This window comes from Eulemur rufifrons, chromosome 14 (genome assembly GCF_041146395.1).
Source record: "Eulemur rufifrons isolate Redbay chromosome 14, OSU_ERuf_1, whole genome shotgun sequence".
Lineage (NCBI taxonomy): Eukaryota > Metazoa > Chordata > Mammalia > Primates > Lemuridae > Eulemur > Eulemur rufifrons.
The window spans coordinates 30,882,947-30,895,568 of record NC_090996.1 but is presented as its reverse complement, the minus strand read 5'-3'; the positions used below and the strand labels follow the sequence as shown (position 1 = coordinate 30,895,568).

The 12,622-nt window shown below is 42.4% G+C and overlaps 1 protein-coding gene and 1 long non-coding RNA gene across 37 annotated transcripts in view; one reads left to right on the top strand and one right to left on the bottom strand.

Annotated features, from left to right (window-relative positions):
• The window catches only part of RBFOX1 (RNA binding fox-1 homolog 1), a 1,926,172-nt gene that overhangs the window by 1,905,608 nt on the left and 7,942 nt on the right, over window positions 1–12,622 (top strand). For 17 of the 36 annotated variants that reach the window (XM_069486147.1, XM_069486173.1, XM_069486172.1 and 14 more), the window contains one exon: window positions 3,935–3,987. The exons of the other annotated variants lie outside the window; for them this stretch is intronic. In XM_069486147.1, the coding sequence (XP_069342248.1) occupies window positions 3,935–3,987 (53 nt within the window). The remainder of the gene's footprint in view (window positions 1–3,934; window positions 3,988–12,622) is intronic. 36 annotated transcript variants of the gene reach the window in all.
• Window positions 4,020–12,622, bottom strand: part of LOC138394698 (uncharacterized) — a 32,955-nt gene continuing 24,352 nt past the window's right edge. Inside the window, exons 3-4 of the long non-coding RNA XR_011235314.1 lie at window positions 10,670–10,762; window positions 4,020–4,082 (exon numbers count right to left, since the gene is read on the bottom strand). This is a non-coding gene — a long non-coding RNA (uncharacterized lncRNA). The remainder of the gene's footprint in view (window positions 4,083–10,669; window positions 10,763–12,622) is intronic.

Genomic DNA, 12,622 nt, shown 5'->3' with positions numbered 1-12,622 from the left:
TTAGCAGCTTGCTCACATTATACAACCTTTCTATGCCTCAGTTTCCTCATCTATAAAGATGGAGATGGAAAGGGGATTGGAAAAAAAAATGAATACGTAGGTATGACACTCGGCAACTTCCTGACATAGATAAGAGCTCGATCAATGTCAAGTAGTAGCCTTTGCAATCAACATTCCTAAAAGCCAAGACAAACGTAGCCTTTCCGTTGTCCTCAATAATTGACCATTTCTTTATGTTTCATAAATTAGTAATTCTCTCTTCTCCCACAAAGCCTTCCCAGGTCAAACAATCTTCCTGGGAAAGGTGAGCTTTGCAAAGAAAATGAGAATGAACTTGCAGATTTCTCAGCAAGATTCCCAAACTTCTTCATGGTAAGAAGTAGCTGGAGTCATCATTCCCTCATTAGGGACACTTGCTGTCTAGAGCACAGTGAGAGTCGTGTCCCCTTGAGCTGGTCAATAGCCAGGTCTGGGTTCTTATTAAATGTGTAAATTACCGTATCTCTCTTCTGGGAATTCTGATTGAGGTGATCAGGGTTGGAACCCAGGAACCTGCTTTTAACAAGAATGCTAGGTGATCTGATGCTCACTAAAGTCTCAGCAAGAAATTTGAAAAAAAAAAAGTATTCGAAGTGATTCTTCAGGGAAGTTTTAGAAATGTTAGAGTAGAAGGAGAGGTTGAAAATCGGAATTAATGGTGGAAGAATTGGTAAAGATAGAATTAGATGCAGACTCCGAAGGAAGAATGGAAAGACGGGGCAAAGATGATCTTGTGTAAATCCATAGGCAATGGTAAAATAAGAGGAAGAGGTGGGGAATCAAATACAGAGAGTGTGACATGGTAGCCACCGTGGGCCAGTTTCTCTTTCAGACAGAGGTTTAAAGTCAGTTCTCCTAACAGACATCTAGAAAGTAACATTTCCTGGACACAGTATCAAGTTTCTGTGGTTGCATCCTCAGAAGTCCAAGTATAGCGAGGTTGCTCTGGAGGCCAAATAGAAGTTACAAAAAGAAGCAAGAGGTGCAAGGAATTCGGTGATTCCACTCCCTTACCACTCTGCATCTGCGCCACACCACTGCTTCTCAGCTGTGGCCACGTGTTGGAATCGCCTGAAGAGCATTTTCTAAACTGCTGCTTTTCAGATCCTACCCTGATCAGTTAAACCAGAACCCGCAGGGATTTGCATAAAGACACAGACCCTGGTACAGCCTTCTTTCTCCTCCTGCGAGGCGGCCCCACGATTCGGAGCACACCTGCATTGCTCTGATCGTTTCATTTTTCCTAAATTTGTTTGGGAATAGCAGACTTCTCAGCTATGTCATTAATCTCCTTCATCATCTCACCCTCTCGTCATTTGGGGTAAATGGCTTCATAGAGAGGGTCATAGATAATCCATTTATGGGCCTTCTACGTAATCTGTCTTAAAGTTCAAGGTAGGAGAAACAACTGTAAATAAAATTGGCGTGACACAGTTGATATAGACACCAATATGAAATCTGTGCCTTAGAAGCCTACCAGAATGCCTTACATGTGGGCCACCCCAACCAGTCTCTGACTTGGTAGATATTTGCTATTAATTGCACTTATAGTCGGTTGATAAAAGCATAGGTCAGAGGGAGGGGTGACCACGCAGGTTGAATTCATGAGATTAATGAACTCTATAGAAAGGCACTTTTCTGGCTGTTTATGGTGACCTTTCTGGGATATGATTGGGTGGTTTATGTGGGTTAAAAAATAAAACCAAAAACATTTTTGTAACTCCTTTGGCATTGCTGTAGAATCCATGGCATATCTTTTAAATATCACTGTTGATAACTCTTTGGGCTTTGAGGTAGATTTGATTTTATAGTCAGAAGTCATCGAAGCCAACTGCTTTGAAGAGGGTGAAAGGAAGTAGTCCCTTTGGTTTTGAAACTTGCTCAGGAATTGTATAGACACTGTGGGTAAAATATATATATACATATATATATTGATATATATAGATTACTAAAAAAGAGAGAAAAGGAAGGAAACAAATGGTAGCTTTTCTTTCTTAAGAGTGAAGTGCACAGGCTCAAAAAGCATATTTTCAGGGGCATCATTCTATATTATAAAATTCTGGAATAATTTAAAAAACAGGACTAATGTCTTTATAATCATACTTGTAGGTTGCATTTTAAAATGTTTTCCTATTCTTTCAATCACCATTTTATGTCTGTGTTGGTTACTTACAAATGACTTTCCTCATGTTTAGCACACTGGACAGTTCCTTAGGGAAAAGACAGAAATGGAACCCAAGCTAGCGATATCTTCTAGGGTTAGGGAGTATGAATTGGACAGAGCAGCCTAACGAGTTAAGCTCTGCCTCGTAGGTACGTGAACGCCTATTTCAAAGAGCTTACCCCTTTGGGTAAACCAGCTGGCCATTCTTGGCCATAGTAGTGTTCTTCTTGTGGGCACCATGTAAATAGAGGTCCTTCCAGGTACTTATTTGGCGTACCTGAGAAGACCACACCTGTAACTAGGAGTGCCCATGTCTTACCGCCCCTTTTGTACAGCAAAGGTGAGTAAGTCAAAGCAAATATCCAACCAAAATATCTCCTTTGGTTCCAGGGATATTAATGTTATTGCTCTTCAAACCTAGGGAATCTGAAGCCAGATATTGATGGGGTTCAAAAGGTCTGCCTCAGAACAGAAAGAGGGCAAAACTCCAATGACAGGAACACATTGTTTTAAGAAAGGTGATACATGAACTTAATCATGACTTTTGTTATGTGGAAGAAAAACATTTTTAAAAAATATTATTCTCACAGCATGTATAATTTTGCATAGATTTTATTGGTGTAGAAATGACTAAAATTTTCAAGTGAATGTTAGATTCTAGGGGAATATTCAAATGGCCAGGGTATATCTCTTGCAACAGTGAAACTGTCTTAAGATGTTTTAAGAAATGCTCAATCACTATTTTTTGAAGCATTGAAACATTTCAACAAAACCAATCACACTAAGACCAAAAAAAAAATGCATTTATCTTGGTTTTGATGATCCACATGCACAGTAAAATCTAACAAATGAGAAACCAAAGCCTCTCTAATGGTGCTGTTGAGGCATTTAAGAGCCTAGCTAACCTCATTGGGCCGTTTTTATAATCTGCCTGACACAGACATTCTTATTTCTAGGGAAATAAACAGTACCTCTGAATTAGAACACATTACATGGTGGAACTGTCACAGCTGGAAACATCTTAAGAGAGTTTTATCATCTTTCTGGGTTTACTAAATCAAAGTAAAATAGCATTTTCCCTTCATATTTTCTTTTTAATACAGCATCATTAAAAATAATTTGGCAAGATGGGGTTTTTTTTTTCTTTTCAATTGATGAGTTCTCTTACCTTCTTTATATAGCAAGCCTAGTTTGAGGAGGAAATTATTATCCATAACACGGCACCATATAAAATTCTTTTTTGAAATGACAGCATTTGGTTTTCTTTCCTTTTAGAAAAAATTTTGATATTATAATAATAAAGTCTGGAATTTTATAATTTTCCTAGCTAGCTGTAGCATATACCCTTTTTATTTATTGATAGTTTATAATTTTTTTAAATGTAATCTCCTTTTAGCATAGAAATCCATATAAGTGCAATTAGAAATGCTCTAGCTTTAGAAACATATCCTGGCATGATGTTTTGGTAACACCTAGTATTAATATTCGGTGCAACAGCTTGTACATGGTCCATACTCTGACATCGCCATGATTTCCTTTAAGAGGTCCCTGCATGCCTATTTCATGATCTTTCTAAACTCTCTAAGTCCAAGGTACATCCGCACATTTCCTTGCAACATCCGTTCAAACGCAGCCCCCTTCCCTCCCCTCATCTGTACACATCAAGCCAATTGGCAGAGAGCACATTTCCCCCTGAGCGAGCAGTATTGTGAATTTTATCTTCTCTTCCAGAAATCAGTTCGTCTTCGTTGCAGCAGATGAAATTTCTTGTAACACCTCTGCAGGTAACAAACATTGCTACTTCTTGATGCATCCATCCCAGTCTCAATATCCCTTTTTTTTTTTTTTCCTTCTTCTTCACATGCTGCAGTTGGTCACTCTAGAAAGTTTAGTTAAGAAAAAAAAAAAAAAAGATCATATATCTGTGGAGTATAGCTGAAGCCTTCAGGCTCTGCCATATAAGAAGACATTAGGCATTTTGCTAACTTTGATGTTTTATTTCTGGTTTTAATAATACATGGACCAGAAAAGTAACACTGTGTTGGATGAATCCACAGTAAACTCTCACGGTATAATCAGTGCTTTTATGGTAAAATACCAAACAGGGAGATTAGGTACACAGATGTGTGACTTCCATGTTTTCTGACGTATTATGTCTGGGTTCACAGAAATTGATATGTGAATTATTTGGGATCTTCATGGAATATAATAGGCTGTCAAAGACTGAATCTATAAAGCTAGAGGCATTAAGGAATATAATTATCTCTGTCTCCTAAGAAGGGGATCTTCATTCTATTAGCTAAAGATCCTCTATTTCCTTTCTCTTAAAACAGAACTCAAGTAGCAGCACTTAGACAAAGTCTTTTGTTTTTGAGACCAGGACATTGGAAATTGCATAGTTGCATGATGTGTCCATCAAAATAATGCCTGTCTTTTTGCTTTGATGTGGTTCAGAACAGTTAACTTTGAACTTTCGTTAGCATGGGATTACTTGGTTAAATGCCAAGATAGGTGAGTGCCTTAACTAACACCAGATTTCTTTTGTTTTTCCTTTTTGTTTTTGGTTTTAAGCCTAAATTAGGACCAAAGCACTTACCAGGAAATTTTGCCAATGTTTTGCTTTCAGCCAATGAGGGAGGACATTACTGCTCATCTCTGTGTAGTTGAGCATGTCATGACCTTCAAAAACACGCACATTCACCTGAACCTCACAAACAGACACTCCTCTGCTACCTTTTACGAATGCAGCAGTAAAGGAAGGCTTATTTGCCAATGCTTCACACCCTGTTAGAGTCTGGTGACAAAGAATGAAAGGGAGGACAGAGAGGTAGGAATGTGCTCCCAGCCCTCTCTTTTCGAAAAGGCAGGGTCAGTTTTATGTATATAGTCAGTCTCAGCATTTATAAGGGTTTAAAGTCTTACCGGGTGAGTTCGAGAGGTATGCATGCTCTCATTTTAAAGCAATGGCACACTCTATTTCTATAAAACCCCTTTGATGATGCCCTGTTTCCACTCCTCCTCAACCCTTAGATCCAAGTATCTCTGCTTCTCACTGTGAGAGGTGGCGACATCCTTAACCTTTCACTAATGCCTAATAGGGGGAGAGTGATGGTTAATTGCATTGCTAGGAGTGGCAGGTGAATGTTCCTGGGATTCAAGAGTCATTTAACGTGTTCAGAGCCTTAGTAGAATGGCACATGCAACTAAAAGGGAGAGCCTGCTTGGGATGGGAGTACGGATGGGAAAGAATGTTGATTTTAAAATGTTAAAAGGCATCGTTTGTGGATATGCTGGTATTCCCAAGCTTCTATCTTCCCCGTTAAACCCTGTGCTTGTCCCAGTGTGTCTTAGGTTATATTTCGGCATCATAGATCACACATGGAAAAGTTACAACCTGATAGGTATTGATTTCATTCCGTGGCTTAACAAACCCTGCCTTGTAAGCAGGTGATCCACACACACTATTCCTAAAAGAAGCGACAGAAAACGAAAGTTTGCATGAGTATGGCAAGCGTTTCCATCTACCTTATCTAATTTAGAGTGGCTGCTGAGTAAATTCTTAATGAATTGCTATCGATCACATTTCAAATTGAGAGAGATATCCCTGTTCCTTTGATGGCCATATTAATAATATGTTGTATGCTTCATAAGGTTCCATTTGAACTCTGAATTTTGAATCAAGCATGAAAAAGGAGACACCCATATCAATCAAATGTCAGATTATCTTCCAGCCAATCTCCCCTCCTCATAGAGAGAAAATGATAAATCAGAACTGCTCGGTCAACAAAGGTCGTGACTCCAGGTTTCACTGAAAGCCTTCTAGGGCATCGTTTCCTACATGCTGGAAAAACCCAGTGCACCCAACAGCCCACCTTCTAAACAGCACAGTTGTCAGGAGTTCTCGCTTTATAAAAACCAACACTCTATAGGGCAGGTCTATTGAATCCTGATATCTGCTGGACATCGGGGTTTGACAACAGGCAAGTTCTGTATTTTTAAGTGGAGAAAGAAATCAACGAGATGCATAAAAATCTCAGTTTGGGGGCTTGATGGGTTTTATATCTGAAATTCTTATAAAAACACAGTACCGTCACAATGCTGCCAACAGTGGATGTGCCGGCCAGACAGAGTTTTGTCTGTGGCTTAGGCTGGAGATGGTGAGATGAAAATCATTAAACAGTAGCAGCAGCAGCACTTGAGGATTTTTCTTTCAGTTCCCCAAGGAAAAGTGCTGATTTTTACTTGGGATTTTTTGTAGAGGATGCCAAAATGTCTATTCTGCTATTGCTAGCCGCATAAATGGTTTTCATTAGCATTTGTGGTCTATGAGACTGTATTTACAGGGACATTTTTCTTGCTCAGTTGCTTGAACAGTGGTATTCGTTGTTTGGTTTTTATTTTGTTTTGTTTTGGTTGCTCCTGGGGGACGTTTGCTTTCTTGGCTATCACTAGAGTCTGGCCTTGTAACCACAGAACACCACCTGGTACATCCAGCTCGCGTACTTGAATAGTTTCTCATTCTGTAACGTTAAGAACCTTTGATGAGTTGGATTCTGTAAGATATAGCAAAGGGGGGAAAATGATTTTTCCTTCTTTGTAGACTAGAGGCCTTCCTGCTTCTGTGATTCCTTAGGACTTTTCCAGGATGGGCTGGGGATTGTAGTAGTGGTAGAAGATGGGTCTTGCATGAGAATGGAAGTTGAAAAGTGAGCTACTTATTTTGATGGGCGGCTGGAAATTCATGTCAGTCGGTTGATGTCTGCAGAATCACTGCTGTGTATCAGGAACTATTCTAAGCCCTGGGGACATAGCATTAAATAAGTCAGGAGCAGCCCTCCATCAAAGGGCTTCCATTTTAGTGGACCCCAGATCCTAAACCCTGTTTATGAATAAGTATAAAATATGCTTGCATCGGAAGTTACGTGATAGCTGTAATGAATCAAAAAGCAGGGAAGGGATAGAGAGTAGGGTGTGATGTTATTTTATAATGGACTTGATGATTATAGAATGCCTCTAGGAGCAGGTAACATTTGATCAGGGACCTGAATGAAGTGAAGACGTGAGCCAAGTAACATGCAGCAAGTGCAAAGGCCCTGTGGTTGAGGCACGCTTGAGGTTTCCAGGAGTAGGCCATCCAGTATGACCAGAGCACAGGAGTACAGGTGAGTATTATATCTGGGAGGTAGCCAGGGGTCAGAGCAAGTTAAGACTTGGAGGCCATGGGAAATATTTGGCATTGTAAGTGTGATGGGACTGTGTTGGAGGGTGAGTATGATTTGACTTATTTTTTCAAATGATCAGTTGGACTGCTTTGTGGAGAGCAGCCTGCACCGTTGCAAAAGCAAAAGAAAGGGCACCAGTTGGGAAGCTCTTGCAGCTGTCCCGAGAGGGGTGACCATGGCCTCTCTGGACAGCCGCAGATGGCTATGGGATTGCTGAGACGTGGTTGTCTTTGAGCTGTATTTGATGGAGGAACAAACGGAATATGCTGGCAGATTAGAAATGTGCGAGGTCCAGGCTGTGTTAAATGCCCACTCCCTCCCGCTTGCTCTAAGGGTCTATCAGTAATTTCCGTGGCGTGCCAGGGCTTCTAGTGACTGTGCAAAGAAAGCCCTTTATCCCTGAGGCAGCTGTCCCTTGTATGGGCTTTGCGGAATTCCTCAAGGTGTAATAAGTTGCTGTCATTTATCGAGCAAATTCCATGTGCTAGCAAGTGTGATAAATTATATATATGTGTGTGTGTGTATATATATATATGCATATATAATTTATAGCAGCTGAATGAGGTAGGTATTATCATCTCTGTTTTAAAAAGTAAAAAAGAAAAAGTATGCTCGGGCCCAGAGAGGTTTGGTAACTTCCCTACAGTCACACTGGAGTCCATGTGGTACGAAAGCTGCTTCCACTGGGCCATGCTGCTATTTCCCTGACCTTGGGACACTGACTTTCTGCCTCCAGAAGGAATTCTTTCTCCAGCTGTGTGGTCTTGCTTCTGGAACTCTAGTGCCTGTGAGTTGGAGGACATGGTTGTTAGCATTTCGAGGGGCTGCGGAGCACTGCATGGTTCTGTAATGGTTATTCCACTGGAGGTTTCTTTAACTTGACTTGTCCCCTTCAGGTGGCAGGTGTCTGTTTAGTGCTCCTGTGTGCTGGGCACTGGCTCAGGTGCAGGGATGGAGGGAGCCGATGCCAGGTGTCAGGGAGCATGCTTTGCATTAAGGGAGCCAGAGGGGTAAACGGGTGAAGTGTATGCTAAGTCAATTCACCAAATGTCTTTTTTTGCTGAAAATCAACTAACAAAATTAACCTATTCCCTGAAAATTGCCACAACATCCAAGGTGGAAAGCTCCCAGCCTCCCCCCACCCCCGCCAGAGGGAGTATGGGTTTGTGTGGGGGGAGGGGGGCAGGTGTAGGCTGGGCCTCTGTCCAGCAGCAAAGCCTGCTCCCTGCACCATGCCAGGACTCAGAGTGGTGGCCAGAGAAGCCAGCCTGGGGACACACTCCTAGTTCCTGATGAATATTGGACAGGGCCATGTGGGGTAAGGGTGGGGGTCTGGCCAAATGAACCCATCTGCAAAAGCTGGCAAAACTGTCCCCCATGGGACAGGCTGCTATGCAGTTTACTAATAATCAAAGGCAATATGTAGCCAGTTTGGGGGGGTCCCCTACCCCCCCTTCTCAACCTGCACACAAAACTGCATTAACATTTGAGATACTATTTAGAAGAAATTTCCAAATTGGCCATTCTTCTAATTGATCCTTTGGCGAGTCTCATCTAATTGTCTTCCCTGGGTGCTGGTGATCTGATTATTCAGCAAGGTTGTCATGCGGCAAATTGATTTGTGGTTAATTGGTCTGTTTCCCATCCAGTGTGATGTGTATTATAATAGGGGAAGTGCTGAGGGAGCTTATAACCAAAGGATCTTTGTTCCAATAGCAATCCCATGTATTGAGAGCTTGCTATGGACAAAACATAGTTCCAAGTGTGGTACATGCAATGACAATAGCCTATAAAAATTAAAATGTCTTTAGCAGTTTATTTGTAGAAATTAAAGATATCTAGGTAGGTCTGAATTAGCCTGAGTGGAAAAGTGCTGTATCAGGGCAGAATTGCATAGAACAATGGTTGTCAAGTTTTAGAGGAGTCCATGGTGTCGTCTTCTTCCCCTGGCCCTGAGATAGCGATTCCCAGGTCTGGCGAGGGACCCTGACAATCTGCAGGCTCAGAAGGGACATAAACACCATGTCATCCCCTATGTGGGTTCCACAGTAGGTGGGGTGTCATGGTGATCTCAAAGCACAATGGGAACTTCTTAGTGAGTGTGGTACAGCAGTAGTAGACACAAAATGAAATAGGTTTTGCTTCACAGAGAATGTGGCTATACCTCGTTTATGAGAGGGGGGGCATTGCAGAGCAGAGGAACTGCATGGCCCCAAGCAGGACTTCCTGTGTCCTCTCAGCTCCCAGGGACTGGATGCTACTGTGCTCTGCTGAATCCAGAATCAAGCAAGGTGTTCTTACCTCCCATCTGCTCTGTTGGGATTCAGAATAGGAAGAGGTTTTAAGACACAGAAAGGAAGTTGCCATCTGCTTGCCGTGAGTAAAAGGTCTTTGCCTTCTGGATTCCATAGGAGTTGGATTGTGGTGTGCACCTGTGTATGCACAGTTCAGACGTGTGGCAGGATCTTCCCATGTAGCAGCTAAAGAGCCCAGAAGATGCTTTCCCTCCTCCTCCTGGCGGGGAGCAAATCATGGGGCTGGAAAATGTGCTAAGTGATTTCTGAAGATAATCACATTAAAGCCAAGCTAAGGAAGGGAGCAGAAATTTCAGAGCCAAGTAGAGATGATGCCGGATTGTTCATCTTGGAGAATTTCTTCTCTTGGTACTTGTGTCTCTTGTGGAGATGTTGCTGTATTTGGAGCTGTTTTCTAGGTGTTTACAGTTATGGGACGAGTGCCATTCCTCTAACCTTTGAGAGGACCAGGGCTTGGTCACCCCCACGGCCAACAGGTGTGTAAGTCAGTGCCCAGATTAAAACTAGGAGGCGGCTCCAGTAGTCACACAGGAGTATTCCTGCAGTGAACACATTCACTGCGTTTAACCAATCAGCTGAGATCTGAGGCCCAGAACTCAGTTGACCCTCCGTGGGAAAGGGGGCAGGAGCATTCCCCAGCTAAACCATTGCTCTCGAGTCTTTTCCAATAGATCCAAGTAGTTCTCATCTTAATATATTCGGGAAGGTTTTTTTCTTTCCTAGTGCAGCAAACCAGGATGTGTAGCCTGACGTCTTGGGAATCCTCCCAAATCTTGGTCATTGTCTTCTCAAACTGGTACACGTAGTATTGGCCCGGACCTTAGAGCCTGAAAGTTGTGGGGTTCTGGGATTTGAAAATGGAGACTTTACACGCTGCACATTTTGTGTCATCTGGTAGATGTGGATTTGCATGAAGGTAAGAGACTCACCGTTCACTTCAGAAATCTACTAAGGTGTCCCAAGCCAGGAATTTGAAAGATCTTCTGGGAGATCCCATATACAATCCCACAAGCTGAGGGCACCTGTCAGATTGTAAAATAGCAAAATGGGTTAATTTGTCAGTGGATCAGGGAAGGAAGCAAGGTCATAGCCAGAGCAGAGAATTTTACCCCAGCAGAGAAAATGCTGGAACATGTGTTCTAGATGCATTTCCTCTGGACAGTGGGAAAGAAATAACTCACCAGTAATACAGCGTATCAGTAATTAAACCAGTAACAATGCAAACCAAAGGATTTTCCTTAAGAAATCCTGTGGAAAGGTCCTCAAAACGTGATCTTGGCAAGATAAGAATCACTTCTTCCTGGGTGTAGGTTAGTTTCTGATGTCTCCTGTCTCACTGGGTACCTGGGACTGCCCCAACCAAGGTGGACACAGGGACCACAGAGGGGGCCTGTTGAGGCCCAGACCTCAGCTGATCCTCTGCAGGAAAGTGAGAGCAACAGCCCCGACTGGACCATGGCTCGGCAGACAGAACCACTGGGCCCCCCTCTGGTACCCTAGTGCTGTATTATGTGATAAGAGTGTGACTTGAATGGGTTTGTTATCCCAGTGAGGGGGAGCACTCACTGACCTCTGGTGAGACATCCCATTTTGAATGCATACTCTGCAGTTCCTTTCTGTGCTGGGAGGGGCACAAATCTGTGTACCTTCTGGCTGCATTTGGGCTGTCAAGGACATCTGTGCCACCTTGTGAACTTCATCTGAAGGGTGAGCGTATTTTAATCATCTCTCTGCCCCACAGGGATGCCCCCAGCTATCCCTGGGATGGGAGGCAATGCTAATGGAAGAATAAAAGTTCCCAGGGGCATAAAGTCTCTTAATTGAAATATAGAGAGTAAAATATAGTTAATTAATTACATTGTTCTTACTGAAATCATGTGACTGTTAAAACCTAGCATAGGCTACCAACAAGAACCTCTTATATCTCATTAGTAGCCTGCTTGTTTCAACTAGATTTAGAAGATGTTACTAAAAAGTAATATTTACATGTCTCAGTAGAGTTGACAAAGCACTTTAACAAACACGAGTTCATATTTCCCATGCAGCAGGCTGCATACTTATGTTACTGCAACATAACCTTAAGTTCAAGTATAGCAATTTCAACTACATCTGTAACTCACAAATTAGACAGATCTTGACTCTGAAAGCATCTGTAATTTGATTGCTAGAGCTCCCTGTGATCATATTAGAATAGAATCTTTCAGTTGCCTCTACAGACCAAAAGTCTGGCCGGGATTGAGAGATTAGTCTGTGAATACTACGTAAGAAGCGTGTATCATAATCTCCTATATCAGTAGATGGCTTTACAATTTATCTGGTTTCCTTTCATGCACCTGATTTGAGAAGGCTCAGACAGAACAATGCTATTTTGTGAATGAGGCTCAGAGAGGGTGATTTGCCTGACTCCCAGGAGCAAGGACATTGTAAAGGCAGAATCAAACCTGCCTCTCCTTACTCCAAGCCCTCAGCTCTCCCTGGGGCCCCTGCTTATGTTTTGGTTTTAACTTGTCGCTAAGGTCTAAAAGGTGAGGTCTCATGATGGTTGTAAGCTGTGGCAAACCAGCCAGCAACGCAGTTACCTCTTCCTGTCTTTGTTTAGTTTTACCCTAAAGGGTTTTGATGAGCTCTCAGGGGATGACACACTCTGTACTTCCAGAGTCCCCAGAAACTTTTCTCCTGAGTGTTTTGCAGGATTTTGAATGTATCTGGGTGCAGCCACCCCAGACGCATGAGAAAGTGGACCTGAAAGAATCTTTCTACTGATCGATTCTAGGGGTGGGATGGTGATGATGAGTGTGAGTGCCTCCCTTTACCCCTGCACTAGACAGAACAGATGCAGCTCCCATTACAGGAGTGGGGAGAGGTAAATAATCAGGCAGAGA